This window comes from Xiphophorus hellerii, chromosome 1 (assembly GCF_003331165.1).
Source record: "Xiphophorus hellerii strain 12219 chromosome 1, Xiphophorus_hellerii-4.1, whole genome shotgun sequence".
In the NCBI taxonomy this organism is placed as follows: Eukaryota; Metazoa; Chordata; class Actinopteri; order Cyprinodontiformes; family Poeciliidae; genus Xiphophorus; species Xiphophorus hellerii.
In genome coordinates this window covers 9523895-9546601 of record NC_045672.1, presented here as the reverse complement: position 1 = coordinate 9546601, position 22707 = coordinate 9523895, and the positions used below count along the sequence as shown (strand labels likewise).

General features: G+C 42.1%; 1 protein-coding gene and 1 long non-coding RNA gene across 2 annotated transcripts in view; one reads left to right on the top strand and one right to left on the bottom strand.

Moving 5' to 3' along the window:
- Positions 1-19818, bottom strand: part of celsr3 (cadherin, EGF LAG seven-pass G-type receptor 3) — a 120900-nt gene extending 101082 nt beyond the window's left edge. Inside the window, 7 exon segments of the mRNA XM_032565568.1 lie at positions 14255-15266; positions 15268-15564; positions 15566-15745; positions 15747-16625; positions 16627-17658; positions 17660-18868; positions 18870-19818. Coding sequence (XP_032421459.1) covers positions 14255-15266; positions 15268-15564; positions 15566-15745; positions 15747-16625; positions 16627-17658; positions 17660-18868; positions 18870-19736 — 5476 coding nt within the window. The 5' untranslated portion in view covers positions 19737-19818.
- LOC116721729 (uncharacterized) lies at positions 19616-20532 on the top strand. Its single transcript, XR_004339677.1, has 2 exons — positions 19616-19726; positions 19816-20532. It is a non-coding gene; the product is annotated as an uncharacterized LOC116721729 (long non-coding RNA).
- Positions 20533-22707: the final 2175 nt, after the last annotated feature.

Genomic DNA, 22707 nt, shown 5'->3' with positions numbered 1-22707 from the left:
ATCTGAGCAGCTGACATTAGCACAGGAACTTTCACAGAACCAGTTTGGAGGTCTGAGAATGAGGAGTAAAACCACCACAGGGGTGTTACAAGGTTTTGTGCTATGAGATCTTCTGATATTCATTGCCAAAGGGGAGTTTGTATCGCATAGTGCTAAAAGGTTTTCCTCAGTATTTGAAGCTGTGCTTTAAGCTTCACGCCTTGTGTCTAAGGTCCTTTCAGTCTGTTATCTACATGTATTCTTTACTTTTATGATATCATAAAAGTTCCCAGCATAGATGAGGGTTAAAGTGGACCACCAATTATCAAACCATGCGGTGGTTGCTGTTTTAACTTCTGTTTTAACATGTATTGACTGTGCGCTGTAAAGGTAAAGGTAGTAAATATTTAGTTACCTAAATAGTCCACGTATCTATTATATTATTGATATTAATTTTGCATCCAAACTCAGCCACTAGATAAAAATCTTTAAAGTTTAGTTTTGCTTCCTGCACCTTCATGGTATTTATTTCCACCCAGTAACATGAATTTTTACTTGTATGTATTGTTGTGAAATTGTAATAATGAATAAAGTATGACTTGTTTTTAAGGAACACGGAGCATCACCGACTTTAATTTGGTTTCTTCGTACATTTGTTTTGCTTGGGGCTTTGATTAGGCAGCACGTAATGTGAATGTTTTACTGCTGCAGGTTAAAAACTCTTTTGCAATATTCTCCTGTGAAAGAAAGGGCTTCACGTAAGCAGTGCACAGTGTGGCGGTTTTTCTATTCAGGATTGTTGCAGGAGAATAGATGGGGAACGTTCCACTCAAAAAGACGTTTGCTTTGACAATGCAGATCAGCTCAGGTTTAGTAAGGCTGAGTGTACAAATGTTGATCAGCAGAAGACTTTACAACAACTTTTGCTTTACTTAAAGCACTGAGTACATTTGGACAGGCTGCATGAGGACTCTGACACAGCTGAGCTGGACACGTGAGAAATTCCCCATATGTATACTAAGAAAGCCGCTCAAGAAAATGATGTGATAAGATTTGCTTTTTTAGTACAGTCATCCTACTTACATGCTCTGTAAACACACGTGGTCTATCATCACGTTGCTGCGACTTGAATGTTGTCAATTATAGCATCATATTTTCTACTATCATTATTTTCCAACACCATATATAAAAAGCCATATTTTTCTGCTATTGTCCAGAAAAGATCCATCCCAATCCAGATTTTACAATACTGTTGCACATTTTCCTTCACAATTTAAAGAAAGGTAATTTTAGTATTTTGCAGCTGAGTTGGTGATAAATTGAATCTAAAGGGTCAACACTGAAACTGACTAAAAAGACATAAAAGCAAATATGCATTTTTCATCAGCCCCTAACATCTCTCTTTAAATTGCCAACTCTTCCTTTAATATTCGCCCACACTCTATCAGATCTACTTCAGAGTAATATAAAGACTGTATGAAATGTGGATTGCTTTAGGTGAGAGGTGAGGAGAGGTAATCCTCCCCTGAAGCCAGAAAGTCATAACTAATGCATCCAACAGCCTCCATACCTACTCACTTCAGTGTGCATAAAAACAATGAAACATTAATAACCCCCAAATTGAAAACCGAACAAATGGAAGGTTACTCTGACATCTTTTGCACCGAGGGGAAAACAAAGCTTTTCCCCATTAACAACTTTGAGACACTTTTGGAAGCTTTTACTGCTCCTATGGGTTTCCTTCTGGCGTTTTCCCCTGCATGTGTCCGCACTTCAAAGGAGGAGGAGAGTCGGGGGGTTGGCATGCATAGAAACTCTAAGAATAACCACACTGATTTAGAACCAACGCAGAGGTTCAGCCGATGCGCGAGCCATGAAAGTGAGGCTGACCTCCGATCGGCGCTTGGGCTCCCTGAGACGCTTTGTGGGGAGAGCGGTCCCAGCGTTTCAAAGGGTTGAGGGAGTTCAGTGCTATCTCTCTGCGCCAGGTAGCCTGACTAATAACACACTCAAAGCTTCTTGAATGTCAGAACATCCTGAGCCTGCTGCCAGGAAATCTGAACGGAAATAGTATATTAAGAAGCGTTCAGCAGAAAGGCAGGAAACAGCCTCAGAAATACTTTAAAAAATGGTCAACATATGCCAGAGCGAGGGGTCATTAACAAGAGCCCTGGCATTTTCCCCTACGGCAGGAAGAGGGACAAATTCATATATGCCAGTTAGCTGACTTGTGATTTCAGAAGGCTTTCAATATTTAAGTCAAATATTTTCCGGTTTGAAGACAACTTAAAGGTACGTGACCTTATAGGAGGGTTAAAAATATGAACTTATTCACATTTTGTTCTGTCGCACCCACAAATTTCATGACCAAAAAGAAGAAGGACATTACTGTGAAGCGGAAGCAAAATGACAAAGATTTTCATATTTAACCTACTAACAGAAATCAGAAACGTGTGGCGGACATTTGCATTCAGCTCCCTGGCAGCTCTAGATAAAACGTAGTGCAAACATTTGCCTTCAAATATCACATAATTAGTAACAAGATGTAATTTCATCTATGTGTGTTGATGTTCTGTGAAGGCGTCAGAAGATTTCTTAGAGAACATCTGAGAACAAGGAACACAGCAGACTGGTGAGAGATAAATTCATGGAGTAGATTAGAGCATGCATGGTTACTTTAAAAAACATCCTTCCAGGCCTTGAAAAGCTCTGAAAGCGCTGTTCAAACCATCAAACTTTAGAAAACTGTGGCAACGCAGAAAACCGGCCAACTCTGGAGCAGCTGCTGAGAGCCACAACTCAGGTGGGAGAATCTGTTAACAAGACCGTCTGCTTTAATCGTTCGTCTCACAAATCTGGTCTTTACGGAGGAATGGCAAGAAGAAAATCAGTGTTCAAAAAAAGCAAAACAAATTCCAGTTTGCACTTTTCCACCAGCCACACAGCAAAGAAGAACATGCTCTCATTAGAGGAGACCAAAATGTAACTATTTGGCTACAAAATGCAACCGTGACAGATTTTAAATATCCCTTATTTTCAAACTGTAAGTCAAAAAACCTTTTTTGAGGTCATGTTGTACACTTGATCTCTGGACTCAAACGATGTAAAGGAACTGTAGTGCCTACAGTGTCGTTAATGCATTTCTTCTTTATCAGTCATGGTGAAGACTCACACTGCCAGGGTTAGAAGTTCAAAACCCTCCATGCTTCAGCAATGCTTCACTCATGACATTAACACTGCTGAAGCAAAGGGTCTGACTGGAACGGTTTGTGCTCCTAAAACGATAATGAGGGCGGATTAAAAGGAAATAAACCAAACGGGAAGATAGTGCAGCTTGCATGCAGAACCCAGGAATTAAATAAATAAATAAATAAATAATAAATAAATAAATAAAAGAGTACAATCGGATTTACAGTGAACAAAAGCTACGCTGGTTTACCCTCAAACGTTCCAGACTCTATCTGAGCGCCCTCGACCCGTTACTTCACAGGCTGTGCACTCACAATCACATGGTTTTAAATCCCATTTCACACTGTGTTGTCACTTGTGCTTTTGTTGGGTCTTCCCGAGAAGTCCCAACAAAAGGCGGCGCAGGGGAGTATTTTCAAAACTCTGTGTAACGAATCCGGCGGCGTTCCCAGCTGCCCTCGGCTCTGTCAAATAAATGGCTGCTGCTGCTGCTGAACAAATGCAGCCACTTCTGAACGCGGCTGTTAATGGAGCTCAGAGACGGCTGCTTGAAGCGCACACGCCCCGAAGGGGGAAAAAATGACTTCCCTCCTAAAGACAGTGTGAAAGTGTGAAGAGTCAAAATATAGAAACACTTCAGTTAAGGCAAGTCTGAAGAGATAGCGAGAGAGACCATATATTAAAGCCTGTAGAATAACACAAGAATGAAAAGTGCATTATGCATCATTACAACAACACCCAGGCATTGGCCTGGCAGTGGATTTCTGTTTGTTCGCGGATTCTGTTTGATTGCCAAAGTCTTTCCACTCGTGGGATCTACGGAGTTTAATTTTATGAATTCTTATGAAAATGAAAATCAGAAAAGCTACAAACAGCAGCCTAATTTATGGTTTATAATTCATTTTAAGTCTAAACTAAATTATGGGTCAACTGTCCAATGAGTTACACTCAAAAGTCACTGAATCTTCTCAAGTTCAGACAAATCCTGATGTTTATTGTTCTGCAGTGACCTGCAGTGACCTCTCCACTGAGCGTGTGCAGCAGCTGCAGCCGTCCTCCTCATACCTGCACCTGCCTCTGTCTGCATGCCATTCTCTCAGATGTGCAGCTTCAACAACAACTTTTTAAGTGGAATACAAGTTTCCATTACTCTTGTTATCATCGTGTTAAATATTCAGTGCCTAGCAAATGTTTTCATACACTTTTAATTTTAATTGCAGTTCCAACTCTCTTGCAGTACGTCACTATCAGCTGTGTATATAAAAACAGAAATATTTGCCCGGTCCTCTTTGCAAAATTGGTCAACTGCAGCTGGATTAATCAGAGTCTATCTATTAACCTCAGTTTTCAAGTCTTGCAACTAATTTTTAACTGGATTTAGGCTTGGCCTTTGACTAGGCCATTGTTAAACTTGAAAATCTAAGTCATTAGATTGCAGCTATGGTTGTTTATTTGTTAACAAGTTTATTGCTGGATTTTTCTTTCCTGCTGAACTAAAGCAGACCCAAAGAATGATGCTGCCACCACCATGCTTCACCTTGGGAAATGAGGATGAATTACAGTTTTGGTTTTCGGCCACATATGGTGCTTTCAGTGTAAGCCGTGACATTTAATTTTGATTTTTGATCTCATCTCACCTGAACATCTTATTCAACATGTTTTATGTGTCCAACACGGTTTTTGTATGTTCTCAAAAACTCTCTTTTGCCATCACAGAACGGCTGTAAACACTGAGTTTTTACTACACACAGACTGACTGTGTTTACTGACGAGAGACTTCCTGAAAACATTCGGTTGCATTAGTTTTTTTCTTTGGTATCGTCAGAATGAAGGGGGGCAAACTTTTCAAAACTTTACAATTATAATTAATAATGGAACAAAAGTTAATTTTTAGCCTTACAAGAAAACACAGAAAAGGGAAACAAAATCTTCAATGACACTGAAGCGGTAAACACAGGGGGCGTGAGTGTTTTCTTTCCCACTGCTGCAGTCTTGCTTTTGTACAACAAAATACTAAAATTATAAGGCTAATGTGATAGTTTTTCATTAATAACAGTGCCAGTTTTGTGACAGTGCTTCATCGTTTCAGTCGCATGATGATTTCTGCACTCACTGATATGGACTCATCTTATTCACCACCGGCTTTAAATGTGGACAGACACAATTGTTGCTAATAGACTCATGGATTACTTTTCTCCACTCCACAATTTACTCTTTGCTCTCTAAAAACCTGTAACTGTAAGCATCTATTTTCATTTTTAGACCTTTCCTTATCTAAACTCAATCTTCTGTGGTATTTTTAAAAACTCACCCGACCATATGTTCGAAAAGCTGCTAATGAGAAACAAACGGGAGATAAATGTCAAGATAAAGTAGCGGAGCACAGAAACAGTTTTGGCTCCTCGACTATATGGTGATGATTTATGTGAAACATTTGAGTTCACTTCATCGTTATAAAACCCTACTCCTTTTCTCTAATGATTTAAGTATGTTTCCAGAATCAACAAAACAAAAAAGGTAGTAATTTTCCTGTTATGCGTGGACGCTTTTTCATGTGAATTGGACCTAAAAGGTGTGAGGAGCAGCTTTCAGCAGCAGAGCTTCCCCAGCCTCTCTGCAAAGCTCTCAGCGGGGAGCGTGAATTTGTTACGCTTGAATTGTATGGAAACTATTCGTGTCAGAACGTTCCTCCGTTCCAAAGCGTGAACTCGCCGCCACAGCATGCCCCCTGCAGTATAAAGCTGCTGCATTTATCTCAACTTCCCAGGAATTATTCTGTCAGTCAAATCACTTTGGAATGAAAGACGCTCCTCAAGGAGACCTCTTTTCCTTGTGTGCAGGGCAGCTCCCTGAAGATAATGGTTAAAGCCTCCTGATGACAACGTAGGGGGAAAATCCGACAAGTTGGGGAAGCAGACGTTTTTCAGCATATTTGTCGACTAGACAGACCGCCCACTTTACTTTCAGTGCCAGTGTAATGTCAAGCAATTACACATGTGACGGGCGTAACATACATGACCCAAAACAACGGCATCTTTGGCCTGCAGCTGGTTAAACGACATAGCATGAAATTAGATTAGCGCTGCTATAGGCTAATCTTATATTCTGTGTCAGAAACGGTCCCGCACGTTTCTAAAACATTCTGAAGCGGAGGTGTGCGTCTGCTGTTGGGGAAATGCAATGAAAGCAACAAGCTTAAAAGATATAAAGATATTTTTCAAAAATAAAGCTGCAAATTTAGGTCAATGTGAAAACTCGCCTGTAGTCGCAGGTTTTTTCATGACACAAAGATGTCTAGTCTTTGTGTCATAGTTGCACAAAGACTAGATGGCCTCATACACAAGGATACCTACAAATGAGTGCAGAAATAGTGCAGGTTTTATTGGAATGCTTTTTTTTAATCTATTCCATCAGAGGATTAAAGTTGAAATTTTATTTCAGATTTATAGTCGAAGTCAGTGATACGTGTCCATGTTCTATTTTGTGATTTTGTGACCATGACTAGAAGATTGTTGCTCAGTATTTTAAGTGTTTATGCCTCAGATGTTTAGTTTGGTTTCTGTTTGAGATGACAGTGAAGAGTTCACAATTCTGAACTTTTCTAGTAAAATCTCTACTGCTATTACTTCGGAGGATGAAGAACCTTCCTGTGAGTCAAAACATTAAAGTGTTTTCATCCAAACACGAGAAGACTCAAAGTCTTGTCTTCTCTATCCGTTCTGTTTTTAAGTGACACCACTGTTGCACCAGAACACTGAAATATAATAGATCATTAAAAGTCTTGGATGGCCAGGAGAAAAGGAATTATGGTTCTTATCCATAGCAGCAAATGCAGGAGGCAAAAAGGAGAACGATGTAAACGGAGGTTATAGTGCTATTGGCCACTCACAGCTCTTTACATTGAAAGCTTCATCCATCCAGCTGAGCATTTTATCCTATGTAAAACGCTCCTTTTCCTCACTGATCCATCAGAGGCCGGTGGACTCAGTGTTCTCGCTGAAGGCACTTTGACATGTGGATTGGAGAAGTTGGAGATCAAACTTGTGAGATAATGATGAGAGAACAACCTGCTCCGCCTCGGGAGCCACCGCAACTTTAATCTCTCCTTGTTTTAAAAGAGAAAAAAAGCAAAAACCCAATGCCTTCTCAGATGGACTTAATCAAGAATAAAAGCATATTCACTCGGGACCTGACCTCTCTCAGCTGACCCACATTAGACAAGAACCGTCAGCGTGCTCACCCAGAAGACAGTGGTTAACTTCAGAGTGTTGACCTATATGTATTGTAAGTGAATTTCCTGTGCACTGATCTGTATCCAGGCTTGAAAATACTACATAATGTGCTCACCATCTGAGCTCTTGGAATACCTGGCAAATAGCACTGGAAAAACGGATTATGCAACTATTTTTCTACCCCAGCTCAAGTTTAAAGGGGCTTTTTTTTTCTCCTAAGCGCTGGATGGTTCACAGAATGCCAACTCTTCGACACGCGCCTTCAAGCTCAGGCAACTTTGTGTGGCAAATTTGGACAGAGAAGTCAATGTCAAAAAACAAAAAAAAAGTACAAAAATACAGCGTCAGAACATCAGGAGTATGAAGGCTTTGATGGAAGTAATGCGAAGAAAATGGAAGCATATGGCTCTGTGCACTGGTACGTGTTTTATATGTCACAGTGAGTGTGACTAAAACACATAAACTATTTAGCTTATTTAGCCAGTTAATGTGATGACAGACAATAACAAGCGAATCTGGGCACATCTAAAATTACATGTATTTCTTAGCTCATAGCTGGATGTCTTGGGTTTCACAATTACATTTATATTTATTTTAGCATCAAGTGAGTCTAACCAAATCACTAAAATGTATGTATTAACTTGTAATCATTACAGAAAATAGCTTATAACTCAAGCGGTTTTTTTTTTTCTTTTGCAGGCACAAACACCATTAGCGGCTTTGAAGGGGTTACATCATCTGTTTTTTGCTAATTCCCAGCATGGAAACGGATGCAATATTAATTTGCCCGTGTATGTTACATAAAACTTGCCAGCAGCAAACTTCAGCATGCATTATTTTATATGCTTGTTAAGACGATTGAGAATGACAGGGATGTAAACATAATGATATTCATCAGAGCAAATATTACAAGTACAAGTACCTCTTGCACGTTGATTGCATTTCATTTAACATTTTGTCACGTCACAAGCAGGCACTGCTGAGTATTTTACTGGCTGTAGAGATCTGCAGCTCAGGTAGGAAGATCTGCTGACAGCGAACTCCACAAATCTGATTGTTACCAAAATGTGTCCAAAGGAGCAATGCTGTTGCAGAAGGTATTCTCATCAGATGAAACCAAAATTGAATGTTTTGCGCTACATACATTCTATTGTGGTAAACCAACATTAGACAGCCACCTGAACACATCCTCTCAACTACAAAGCAGGGAGGTTGCAGATGAATGGAGTTTTATTCTTATGTGGGACAATAAAGGGCATAATTTCTATTCTATTCTTCCACTTTACACTCACTTCGTGTTAGTCAATCAAATAAAATTCAATGAGATTTGTAAATGTAATGTGGCAAAGAGTGGAAAGTTCACGGAGGGTGAATACTTTTTTAGCCGCTGGTTTAAGGTGTTTCCTAAGACATTCCTATTTCTCTTCGCCTTCACTTTGTGTTACCAAAAGTATTGGAAAACCCTGACTGCTTAACATAAATGTGTGAAAAGTCGGAGTAAAGCTCCAGAGAATCAGCCTGTTTGTTGGGGTTTTTTTTTTCCTCTCCATCTGACCCTCAAACTCATCACTCCCATGAAAATTAAACCAGACAAATTGCTGCACATACTTATTTTGAAGCATTTAATTGAGCAACTTGACTGTCAAACTGAAGAAGAAAATGTGTCTGGGCAGACACTGACGTTTGTCTCTTGTCTAAATGTCTTCTCAGACAAATGCTGACTGAAAACGTCTCCCAGACATGTTTACGCCACTGCCGACTTTGCCTTAACCTTCCTTCACCCAGAGACGTCTACTTAGGCACAAGTTTCTTCTCCCAGCAAAGCTCTGCTCTACATTCAGACGGCTAACTACAGCCACTACTGGGAGCTTGCCAGTACAACCAGCCACAGACTCTGCTGCTGGCCACTGGAGCTGGTGAGGGTTACTTTGCTCAAGGACACCTTGAGCAGCTGCTGTTTGGGATGCCAAGTGATCTCATTATGGCCTCAACCCTAAAGCCAGCTTCATGTGCATGTTTTTGTGGGCATAAACAGCGGCTCTTTGCACGACAAATACAGGAATCCCCTCAGAATCAATAGTCAGACACCAACGGTCACAAAGAGAACAAAGAAGAGATTTAGAGAAAGAAAGTGGACAGACAACACGGGCAAAGAGAGAAACAGAGGGAGGAAAGAGCAAAGGGAAGCACTTGAGAAAAGCACGAAGGGCAAAAATGGGAGGAAAGCAGTCCCAGCACTCTGGCGTGTGTAGATATTATTCATAGAGAAGATATGAATGCACCCTCAAGTGCGATCCAGAGCCACCTGAGAATACACAAACGCAAGTGATGCACAAAAACCTATACACACACACACACAGAAAAAACAAATCTATCTGCTACAGGAAAACACTGCTCAGAAACACAAATAAATAAAGCATGCCCATGTCTGCAAATAACACGGAATGCGCAACCCTACACAGTACACAACGCAGACACTCACAGGGAGGAAGTACTGTAAGCAATGAAGTAAAAGAAAAAGAAGCAGAGAAATGTTGTGAGGAGATAGAATGAAAGGAGCATAACTACATATTTCTACATATTTCTGAAAAATATGTAGTTTAAAGAAACAGCCAGCGAGAGTTACTGTATGAGAGGATTACAGGCAGAGGCTGAGGGAGAGGGGGATAATCAGAGGAGAGAGGGATTAAACAGGCAAAAACTCAGAGAGAAAGAGAAAATAGGTGAATTTTTTTGTTGCCCTCGCAAAATTGCAGTGATGCAATGCATCTACATTTTACAAATTTTCCAACATTTCAAATCTTATTACACGAACCAGCAGATATGGAGTAAGCCTTTAAAAAACTAAAATAACTGATGTCTGTCAAACAGCAGGAGGAGTGTGTTATAAAGTAGCTGCTAATCTACGTAATTAATACTATGATTAGAGAAATAGGCATTTAATTTTAGATTATAGTTAAAACAGATGAATTAGAAGTTTGATTAAAAAAGTAAGATAAAACCTTGTTCCACTGAAGAACAAATCTTTGATGGCATTCAGCAGACACCAGGAATGGTGATGCTTTGCATGGACACGAAAAAAAATGATAACTTTTCAGCATCTTATCCAATTTTACATTTAAATTACAAGTTTGAAAATGTAAAGAAATATAAAGTCATTTTAAAACAAGCCATGCAAATTGATAAAGATAAAACACACAACTCTGTGGCATTTTGGAGGGAAAAAAACAGAAGAACTGTACTAAATCAAGAGTAAAATGCTGGTCTATCTTGATTCTGTGCAGGAATTTATCACAGACAGAACAATGAACTGGGTAAGCATGGATATTAAACAAGAACGAATGATGAAGAGGATAAAGCACCTCTGGTTTTCCACAAAATTTTTATTTTTTATTTTTTTATCACGACTCTCACTGTTCTATTAGGTCCAAAATGTGTTATTCAGTGGAACGGGCGAAATCTGACAGGAACATGCTTTACAAAAACTCACATGTGCAGTGATCACTAACTTTGCTTCAAGTACATTTTCCTTTTCCGCTCTTGAAATAACAAAATTGCTCAAAACGTGTTCCATTTTCACATTTCTGCATTTGGAAATCAAGCCATCATTCTCTTGCAGTGTTGTTCACAGAGGTAAGCTACAGCCAGGGGCCCTTCTCCTGTGCTCCAGTGTACAAAGAATCCCAGGTGGAATGAAAATAAGACAAAACGTAGGGAGCACAATGCCTGAAAGATCAAGGCACATGAAAAAACACACACATGTAAAAATAAAAAAGACAGGAAAAAGGGACTAATAGAAAAGTTAAAACAGAAAAACTTAGCTCTACAAATGCAATGAGGCAAGAGGAAGTGAGTCGTGAGCTGGGAGCCGACATGGCGACACAGATAATACACAGCAAACAATGAAAGTGACAGCTTTGCTCTGACTGTGACTCTGCCTGACTGTTGTTTCATTATAATCTCATAACTGTCACATCCTGGAGCGGCGGAGAAGGAGGAATAGGAAAGGGCGAGGGAGGGTGTAATTGCTTCACAGAGGAGGAGGAACAGACTGAAAATGGAAATGGATCGACATGTGGCTCATCTGACCTGAACGCAAACCGGAAGAGGCAGATGGAAGCAAAGGTTGACAAATGTAAGTAAAGGTAAATGATGGAGACGTACTAAAGCATCTTGATCGAGACCCATCTCTATCTTACCAAAAGCTCAGAGAGCAAGATGGTAAGGCCTACCACGGAGGAGCAGCACTAGATGCTCCGTGTACCAATGCTAGGAAAATGTTTGCTAAACTCTACTAAAACTATACGTTTTGCATAGATGAGATCTTTTTGGAAACATGTATTTGTTAAGGAAGGACCTCTGTTGCCCTGAGTAATACTTTATTTTGTGCCCAGAAATTTTTTAGAGTGAAATTAGAAACTGCTTAAGAGGGTTTTTTTCTTAACTGTCCCTTTCTGACAACAGCAGATAGTCAGTGACCCTGACTATCAGCTGAGTCGACTACAGAGACAAAGATAAAACCAACATCGTCTAATGGCAAGAATTGTTTTTCATTTCTCCTCATATTTATATGATAGAAGTGCTTTGCCATCCTCTTCTTCGTCAGTTTAATTTTTGAAGTGGATTTTAAAACTCCATGTTTGTTGACATTTTGTCCTCTGGTTTGAAGTGCCAGGAAATTTTAAATAGAAATCCAGTAAAATCCTTATGAAGTCCTTCTGAAACAACAGCAGCAGGCTGAGTGCTGTTCAATTGCCAAACGGTGATGTATAAACTATTATTCCACAAGGGATTTAAAAAAAAAATCTAATACTGACTTTTTTTCTTCTTTTTTTTCTGACTGAAATAGATTAACACAAATGAAGTTCTGTTTTGTTTTATATTCAGTGTGAGATTTGCTGGTCCTAAAAAGGATGAATTCATTTGAAGGCTTATTACACATTTTAGAGCTAATCACCGCTCTGCTTCATAATCATTATAATTTATGTATAAACTCATATGCTTTCACAAAGTCACTCTATCTTCCTTTCTCACTCTCACTCTGCTACTTGGATGATTAGTGAAGTAACTCTTCTACTAAACCTATTTACACACTCACTTATCTACTAAAACTATCTACTTTCTCGCTCAAGCTCGCTCACCGTCACTCACTCTCGTGTAATGATCCCAAAAAACTCATAATTCATTCTCTCTCATTCTTTTCACTCTCTCATTCACTTTCATTATGCTTCCCACCACTTTCTCATCCTCTCACACAGCATTCTCCTCGTTTAGTCGTGGAAAATGACACCAAAGTAAATATTAATCAACTGACATCTAAGCAAATGAAGCTCTTTTTTAAGATAAAAAAAAAAAACTGTGTTAGTGGGATAGCAGGTCACACACAATCCCATGCAACCTCTCCTCCGCTGAGCAGAACGCAAACAGAAAAACAATCACATCCTCAAAGCATGAACGTTGCTCTCCTTTTAATTTTCTGGAGCTTATTTGGTCTCCAAGGCTTTGATCGCTGACAGCAGAGGATCTGTGAAGCCTTAGAGCTAAACCCAATAAGTGCAAAGGAAAGCTTCTTTAAAAGCACATTACAGAAAACATATTTGAATAAAACAAAGTCCTGTGTGGTGGTGGTACATTTAAGCAGCTTGAAACATAAATTCTATTCGTTCTCTGATATGACTGATTTACAAGTAAGGGAAGTCAAAAAGGTTGTTGCCCTCACAACGTTTTCTGAACTGTATCATGCAAGCAGCAAACACCTTACAATACTAAATGCAGTGATAGTCAATTATAGATATCTGACCAATAAAAGCACTTTACTTTGACTAGGTAGAACTGTATCATTTTATGCTACTATTTTAGCTTTCACAGTTTCTTTATTCAAATGAAATAGTTAAGGCAATTTGGGTCACACTTTTCTCAGATCTAATCAATTAATTGTGTTTGCAGATAGAATGACCATCAGTCTTTATTAATTTGCATGATTTTATGCAATTCTTGCTAAAACAATACCTTCTTCACTCTCTATATTCCATCTAGAGTTACTGTTAGAGAATCTGCAAACACAACACAAAAGCTACTCTGGTCAGAACAAAAACAATTTTAACACTCATGTAAAAAAAAAATGTTTAAAATAAACTATTACTATTGGTGACCTCAGAATGGCCATTATTGCTCTTACTGTTTGCCATAGTTTCAGTTGTTTTAAATGTTTATGCACTGTAGTGTCTGTGTACTTCTGCAAGTTTAGTGAGGTAGCTATTTTATAGTAAGCAATTCCAGATTTTGGAAGATTAAAACGAAATGAATCTAAATGTTTTACTGTTTTTACAGAAAACCTGTAAAACAAAGAACATTAAAGTAATATAAACCAAAAGATTTGAGACACTCTGGCCACTTTTTGATGTATTTAGGGATAAAACCAATATTTATTAAAGATTGGGCTTTAATTCCTTACTGAATTAAGGGTTTAATTTCTTAAAATTGTTTCAGTGTGAGATTATTCTATTCCAAAAAGAATATATAAAATACAAAAGTAGATAAAATACATTTCTTTTACTATCTGAATTGTGGATGGAAGTTGCAATATTTTTTCGGTTGGTTTATTATTCAAGAGGCCTTTAGAAATGCCAGCTCATGCTTTTAATAAAAGCATTTTCTTCAAGAGAAACTCAAAAAGCAACCCTCTCATTCTCCAGCTTTAGCATTTATCTTTTACTCCCAACCTTGTAGAGCTGAAATTCTTATCTTCACACTATTTTCCTTGCCAAATAAAGCTGTAGGGGCATCTAAATGAGCTTAACACACACACTCTCCAGTCCACATTTGCCACACATATTCCCTTCACGGTCTCTTACCTGTGACAGTGATCAGCATGGGAGCAACCAGGGGCCTGTTGTTATCCAGTTTTCGGCTCAGTCGAATCTCTCCGCTGGTGTGATTCAGGAGCAGAAGGTGAAGCTCATTGCCTCTGTCGATGGTGTAGTACAGCCTGTCAGACACATCAGGGTCATGGGCTGGTACCCTGCCAATCACCCCACTGGGGAAACTGTTGGACCGATTGGAAACAAAGTTGTTGAAAATGATTTGAAAGTCTTGCAGGGTTGGCCGATTGTCGTTCTGGTCCACCAAACGGATTCTGATGGTAGCCCGGCTCACTAGAGGTGCTGATGTGGCCTGGACTACAATAACGTATTCATTGCGAGCCTCATAGTCAAGATCAATGAGTGAGGTGAGCTCTCCTGAAAAGATGTCCATCTGAAAGATCTCAGGGATATTGCCCTCAACAATTTGGTACATGATCTGAGCATTAGCACCTTCATCAGGGTCAGTGGCAGTAATCTGGGCTACCACAGACCCCACAGCGCTATTTTCCTTAACCAATACCTCAAAATCGTCAGCAGGGAAGACAGGAGCATTGTCATTTACATCAAGAACTGTCACCTGGATGTGGACAGGTGTTCTTTGAGGGGGAACCCCACGATCCACAGCATAGGCTGTGAGCTCGTAAAATGGCACACTCTCCCGATCCAAACGGCGAACAGTTCGTACAATGCCAGAAGTGGGTTCAATGGTAAAATCTCCATCTCCATCCTCACCATTTTGAAAAGTGTACTGAACCCGGCCATTGGCGTGTGCGTCACGGTCAGTGGCGGAGATCTGCAGGACACTAGTGAAGGGGGGAGCATCTTCACTCACTGTCCCCTGATATCTGGGACTGAGGAACTGAGGTGCATTGTCATTCACGTCATTCACGTTCACCTCAACATATGTAGTGTCAGATTTCTGTGGTATGCCATTGTCTTTCGCTGTGATAGCTAAAGTGTAGGTCATTTGGTCCTCATAGTCAAGCTCTGCCTGGAGTGTGATTCGCTCCTGTTGCCGGATCAATACGGAACTGGGGGATGTTGTCTTCAAGAAAGTACGTGATCCGAGCATTTTCTCCTACATCGTCATCTGTAGCGCTAATCACAACCACTGTACTTCCTGGTGGCCTGTCCTCGTTCACGCTGACAGAGTAATGGGCACTCTGGAAAACAGGTCGGTGCGTGTTGGCATCAGTAATGTTTATGTGCACCTGGCAAGTGTCATGGAGTGTTCGATCTGAGGCAGTGACAGTTAGAACATAACGACGCTCCTGTTTATAGTCCAGTGGTAGAGCTAAGGAAGAGAAGCCCCGCTCCTCCTGCTGTGCTGATAGCAAAACGGTTTCTGGTGTTTCCGCCTGTGATCTGATAAGTCACTGCACTGTTTACATCTCTATCCACAGCCGTGACAGTCACTACACTGGTGCCAACGGCTGCATCCTCATTCAGGCGGGAATAATACTCCTTTTGGAGGAACTCGGGGCTGATTGTCATTAACATCCATGACTGTAATGGTGACACTCGCTGTAGCAGAGAGAGGTGGCATGCCATAATCTCTGGCCTCCACACCAAAGAAATAGTGTTCCACAGACTCCCTGTCGAGAATCGAGCTGACAGTGACCCAGCCCGTTGCGGAGTTGATGACAAAGGGTGTGTCGGAGCCAGTCCCAGTCAGCCTGTACTCCAGCCGAGCATTATCAGCTGAATCTGTATCTATAGCCTGGATGTGGAGGATTGAACTACCAACTGGGGCACTCTCAAGTACAGATGCTTGGAATGGTGTGGATACAAAGATAGGAGGGTTATCATTGACATCGGTCACTTGCACACTCACAATTCCAGTATTGTTGGAGAGAGGTGGCCGGCCATTGTCCTGAGCACGAACACGAAGTGTATACTCCCGCTCAGATTCATAGTCCAGTGGTGCCACCACCTGAATTTCACCTGTTACACTATCAATGGAAAACTGTCCACGACTATTACCACTGATGATATTATAGTGAACAGCAGCATTGCTGTCCTTGTCCCTGTCTGTAGCGCTCACACGTAGGATCTCAGAGTGAGGTCGAACATCCTCCTTCACTGCCACCACGTAGCGCTTTTCGCTGAACTGTGGTACATTGTCATTTTCATCCAGAACGGTTATATAAACTTTGACAGTGGCAGAGCGTGGACCTGGATCCTTCCCTTGGTCACTGGCCTCCACCTGAAGAGTGTAATGTTCATTTGTTTCCCTGTCCACAGATCCTCTGGTTGTAATTAGTCCTGAACGTGGGTCAATCTCGAAAGCAGCTCGTGCTATTGCAGCAGAATCACCGATAAAACGGTAACGGATATTGGCATTGGATGGAGAGTCTGAATCCTGTTGCTCTCAACTGTAAAATTGGATAACCTTCTTCCACATTCTCCCTAATTGTCTCTCTGTACTCTGCCTGTTCAAATATAGGTGAATGATCGTTACGGTCTGAAACAGTAATGGCTAACATTGTGGTCCCAGAGAGCCGAGGGGATCCGTGATCTGTCGCTGTGACCCGGAAGTAATGCAGATCCATGTGTTCTCTGTCCAGAATCTGAGTGCTAGTGATGAGTCCTGTGTCTGGATGGATGTGAAAATAGTCAGATGATCGACTATTCATCAGTGGGGCCATTGTGTAGCTCACCCGGCCTGCATCACCTCCATCAGGGTCTGTGGCTGACATTATAATGACAGAGGTGCTTGGTGGCTGGTTCTCTGCCACCTGGACTTGGTAGTTATACAGTGAGAAATGAGGGTGTCTATTGGCTGCACGTCTAGAACGAGACCATGGCATCAAAATCCTCCTTGCCTTTTCTCCCTGAGAGCTATCATCATCTGCCACTATTATCAGGCGTTCCAGGCTCCTCTCTCCCCTTGAAGTGTGTCTTTTCTCCCACTCGACCTCATCCCCCTCAGCTCCCTGGTGGCTTTCATCTGCTTGGGTTTCTCTCTTCCCTCTATTGCGATCAAACTGTGTGATGGTTGAGGTGCTGCTGCCCCTATACCGACCCAACCCTCCCTTTGCTTCACTTTCTTCCTGGCCAGTCTTTGTTACTCCCTTTACCCTTTCCTTCTCCCACACCTCCTCTTCCTCTTCTGCACGTGGTTCCTTGCCTCCCATCAGCCTCGTCTTGCCCTCCCCCACCTGTAATTTTCCTCCCCAAACAGCATCAGCAACAGCAGCGGACCCCTCCAAGCTCTCTCCCTCCCTTTCAGCACTCTTCTTTCTTTCTTCTCCAGTCCCCATCTGCTGCCTATCTGACTGTCTGACACCTTCGGGCTCTAATGGCTCTTGATCACCGGATTTTAATTGCATATGTGTGCTTTCACCTCGCTCAGTTGCTGAGCAGTCGTTGGAAATACTTTCAGCGCACCCAAGATTCCCCTTGTTGCATCTCGCTATGCCACGAGGATTTTCCAATATCAGATTCCTGACCATTACTCTCATTATTTTCTTTCTTTTCGTTGTTGTTATTGCTGTTAGTGTTGAATTTGCTCCACAAAAGCACATGCAGAGCTTCTTTTGGTGCTGAAACTACCTCCTCTGCAGAGGATGAGTGAAGCATGGTTTCATCCTGCTGAGTTGTCACATTAACTTGCGAGAAAAACAAGATGCTCTTTACTACTGGGTGATTAGGCTGCATAGGGAGAAAGGGATTATCTTCAGCAGCAGAGTAAGATGTGGCAGACACAGCACAAGGAGATGTAACGGGAAACTTAGCAGGCAAGAAAAGGCCTGAGTCACCGGTAGACTCAGCCTCTGAAGTTTCCTTCACTCTTAGAGCACACATGTGGAGCTTTTCAGCTTGTTTAACTCTCACTGAAAAATGATCTACATCTGTCTGAACGAGTGGCGTAATGGCTCTTTTGTTGGGTAAAACCTGTCTGCCTCGCATCTCTGCAATGCTGCTGAGTGCAAATTGGATGAGGAGATTCATCTGAGCCATGCCTCCCATGGGGGTCATAGAGAGAGCCACCCCCATTTCTCTTCGGCCCAAACAGCTAAAGCAGCCACCGGTAACCTCCCTCCTTCCTCCCAGGGTTTGACTGCTCTGCTGCCTGGATGCAGGCACTAATTTCCCCAGTGTCGGAGACGGAAAAACTAAATCATTATCTGGGTAATTAGACAAGTTAACGTGTTTGTTGACGTGGTCAACCCCTCTTCCTCCTCTGAGATCATTTCCATCTGTACCGTCACCCCTCCCTTCACTTGTAATTCTGGCAGGCTTGGGTTTTGCAAACCCACAACAAAAAAGAGAACCATCTAAAAAAGCCCCTCCTCTTGTCATGGACCACGCCACCGTTCCATCATCACCCCTCTCTCTGCTCCTGTTTAGATTGATAACATTGTGCCTCCTTAAGTAAGAACAATCACCAGCCCTCCTCCCCACACTAGCTGAGTTCCCATTGGCATCCCAAACCATCTTGCTGCTGCTTTCCCTGTAAACTGGTTGCTGATTGGTTTTATAAATGCAGCCATTGTTGCAGAGATTAAAAGTTGGAAACTGACAGATGCAGTCCAGTTTTGTTGCTCTGACACAGTCTGAAATGGTACAAACTGTGTAACATCTGAAGATGTCATCTGAAGCAGTCAGTATGAGGTAAACTGCATCCAGAAATAGGATGATTGCACCAGGAGGGAGCGGCTGTAAAGGAGCCAAGTGAAGGCTTGTTGGCTGAAAGGATGTGTTGCTTGTTAGGGATTAGACAGCGGACACGCCGTGGTGCTGAGACTCTCTTCACCTCAGGAGCCCCTCTGCACACCTTTCCCCCTCTCCTCTCGCAACTTCCGGGTGAGCTGCGCGGTCCGGAGGCGTGCACAAAGGCTCTGTCAGCACCACGTTGGACGAGGTGTGGCCTCGGCGCCCACCACCGTTGCGCGCACGTTTTAGTCCTTTGTACTGCCCTTTTCTTGCCGTTTTGAGCCGGCAAAGAGGTAAAGACAGGTGAAGCGGGAGGTGAAACAACGCCCTTTCTCCCCATCTCGCCTCTCTCCACACCCTCTGCAGTGCCGAAGCCATCAGAGGTAGAGATGCTCCTGGTGCTGGGGAGGCGAAGAGTAAAAGGTGGTAGGAAATGAGCCCGAGGGCGTTGTAATCCTCTCAGTCTCTCTTTCCGTGCCCCATCCAGTTGATCTCCTCCCAGGTTCCCTCCTGCGCGCTGCGCTCCGGTGCATTCCTCTCTCTGTATCCGCACTACAGTCCACCTGCTCCAGCGGAGATCCCAGCTGCCCCTCGGTAATCCGCCTGCTTCCTCACACCGATGCTGCTGCTGCTGCTGGTGGTGGTGGTTTACTTCACCGGCGACTCGGTAGCTGAGGGCAGGGGTCCTTCTGCTGGGAGCCCCTCCTGTGTTCACCGTCCCCGGGGTGAGGGCTAACAAAGGACCGAGGAGAAGCAGGTGGAGCGCCAGAGACGAGAGCAGGAGCGGGGTGAAGCCCGTTATAGGTGCAGCCATTTAGTCTCTTCCTTTCTCCGTATCCCTCCCCTCCTTTCTCCCTTCTCCACTTCAGACTATCCTCTATCTTTCTCTCCAGAGTGCGCGCTTCCACTTCTCCACGTCTCCACCTTACTTCTCTCCACCCTCGTTCCGCTCCGGCTAGGTGGCCACTTCCAGGACCGCCTGCACCGCCCGACACCTTCCCCCAGGCTCCCCCGTCTCTCTGCCGGCCTGGAGAGTTGGCATCTACCCGCTGTGCTCCGTGGAGCTGGAGGCGTGAGCGCTAGGATCGGCGCGGCGGCGGCAGCATCTCTCCTCTTGTTCATTCACATCCAACATGGCTCACACACTCACACTGACTGGCGGGCTGGCTCACACACTGTCGCTCAGCGTGTGTGTGTGTGTGTGTGAGAGAGAGAGAGAGAGAGAGAGAGAGAGAGGCAGTATAAATGTGTAGCATCCATCCATACGCACACACACACACGCACACACACACGCAATCACGCTCTCCTCCATCTCGCCTCCCCTCCCCCTTTTGCTTGCATCTCCACCGCCTCTCCCTCTCTCCTTTTTCTCTTTAAATGCGCGGCTCCGGTAAGAAGGGCTGTTACACAGCACCCGCGGCGTCGCCATCCCCGCAGCTGGAAAAGGATGGAGAAGCAGTCCGTATCACACCGTCATCTCCTTACAATGAAGCGTGACCATCCCTACAGACAGTGCCCGGCCTGCGGGCACTGTCAACAAGAGCACAAACTTATGATGTGATGAAAGGGAATCCTCTGAAACTTAAATAAATGCATATAAGCTAAAGAAAGACTGAGGTTGCCGTTTCAGATTTTTCAGATTTTCTTGCTTTGCGCATCCCTCACTGTGAGGTCAGCTCCGGTTGTATCAGATTAAATCATGTAAAAGTGACGTAATCTGCTTGTTATGCCCATTACTACATCTCCCTTACACTCAGACATGGGTTACTCCAATTTCAGCTGCAACTTATATATTTTCTGAAAGGTTGGGGATCCGAAGATGCCTCGTGTAATAAATAAACATCATCTATCTATCTATCTATCTATCTATCTATCTATCTATCTATCTATCTATCTATCTATCTATCTATCTATCTATCTATCTATCTATCTATCTATCTATCTATCTATCTATCTATCTATCTATCTATCTATAATTTCAGTAATTGTATTTAGAAATGTGAAATTCATTCATTACAGTGCGGTGGAAAAAGCACCTCGTACCTTATAATTATCTTCTGTTTTTTTTTTTATTGCACATGTTAATTTAGGTTATCAATCACATCTTCCAAAAAGCATAATACATTATAAGGAAACAACAATAAGGCAAAAAATTTCCAAAAGATGATTTTATTTATTAAGTGGAAAAGGGGCATCAACAGTGTCCCAGAAGTTTGAGTGGAAGAAGAAAGTGGTATAGAAAAGCTGGTACAGTCAATAGGGATTACCACAGCCTTGGAAATATTGAAAAGCAAATCCCTTTCAAGATGGAGAGGTCCAGAATCTACGTGATGTTTTTACATTAGTTGTGATACGGAGAAACAGGTCATCTGCTGTTTGTTTTATCAAGTGCAAAGTCAGCAGAGTCAACCTGGACCAAAGTTTTAGATCACTTCATGTTTCCGTCCACCTTCAAGCATTTAGCAGTATTAGCCCCGCCCACCGACAATTATGACTCAAGTTGACTTTTTTTTTGTGAAACAGTGAAATAGATATTTTTTGTGGATAAAAACATTTTCTGAATGTAAATACGCAGCTATGCCCAATAAGCCGGGTTTACTTCCAATTTTAATTAATTAATGAAACACGATAATGATTTTCTTATTTATTTAAAATATTTAGGTAATTTTGGATCTCCTTTATAGCGTCTCCCCAAAACGTAACATATGGGATTAGTGATGCGAATAATTACAGGCACATCCGCGCGATCATCCCAGTTTAACACTAATTTGCACGCGGCTAAATGGGCAGATCAATTTCCTGATACTTAGTTTTGGGGGCTGGAAAAAAAAAAATCGCATTATGCAAATTTTTAAGCTTCAAATTTCCTCCAACATTGACTCACAAGCTTCCCATTCAGTACCAATTTATAATGCTGTCTGGGTGGTACACAGTTTCTAATGACGGCTCAAATTCAATATCAGTTTTTTCCCCCCCATCACGGCTGATGGAAGGAGATACACAAGGCTGAGACGAGAAGCCCAGAGGAGCAGACAGAGAGCTGCGTGACCGCGCGTCTGCACGGGCACGCGTCCGTCCACGCTGTGCTCCTGGTTTACTCTGGCCTGTGTCTTGAAGAGGTCGCTCAGTCCCGTGGTATCTTCGAGTAATAAATGTCCTCGCAGAGACACAATAACGAAGGGAAGCGGTCTCGGACTGTGAGCGTGTTAAAGTCACAAAGATTTACACAAACAATAGATCCGGTGTTCACATTATTGCATTAACTGCAAAAATGAGTCTGTTCAAAAATATTAAGCTGAAGTGACCTGGGTAAACTTTGTTGACACTTTTAAAATATCTACTGGAATAAGCTGTTAAATGACAAAAGTAAGTTTACATCAAACGGGTGATGATAGATTACAGATGTTTGCCACATTTTGCCACATAACAGCTTCAATGTATTTTGCTGGAAGTGGAGCTGATAGATCACCACTATGTCCTTCTGTGCCAACCAAGTTGATGCTTAGGTCGGTTTAAATCATCTCAAAACTCAACCTTTGGCTCTTTCCAACCCTCATTTGATATTTTCAAATGTCGGTATGTAAGAACACATTGACGTAAACTGCAAGTTTATCAGTTTTCATGTGAATGAAATGATTATAACAATTTTTTTGTCTTTCAGGTAGTTTATCTGGTTCCAGCAGATATGGACCAGAGTGTTTCTTTGCCGAGTTAGTAAAACAGAATAAGCTGGCAGAGCCAAACAAAGATTTGAAAAGAAAGAAAGAAAAATAAAGAATTAAAAT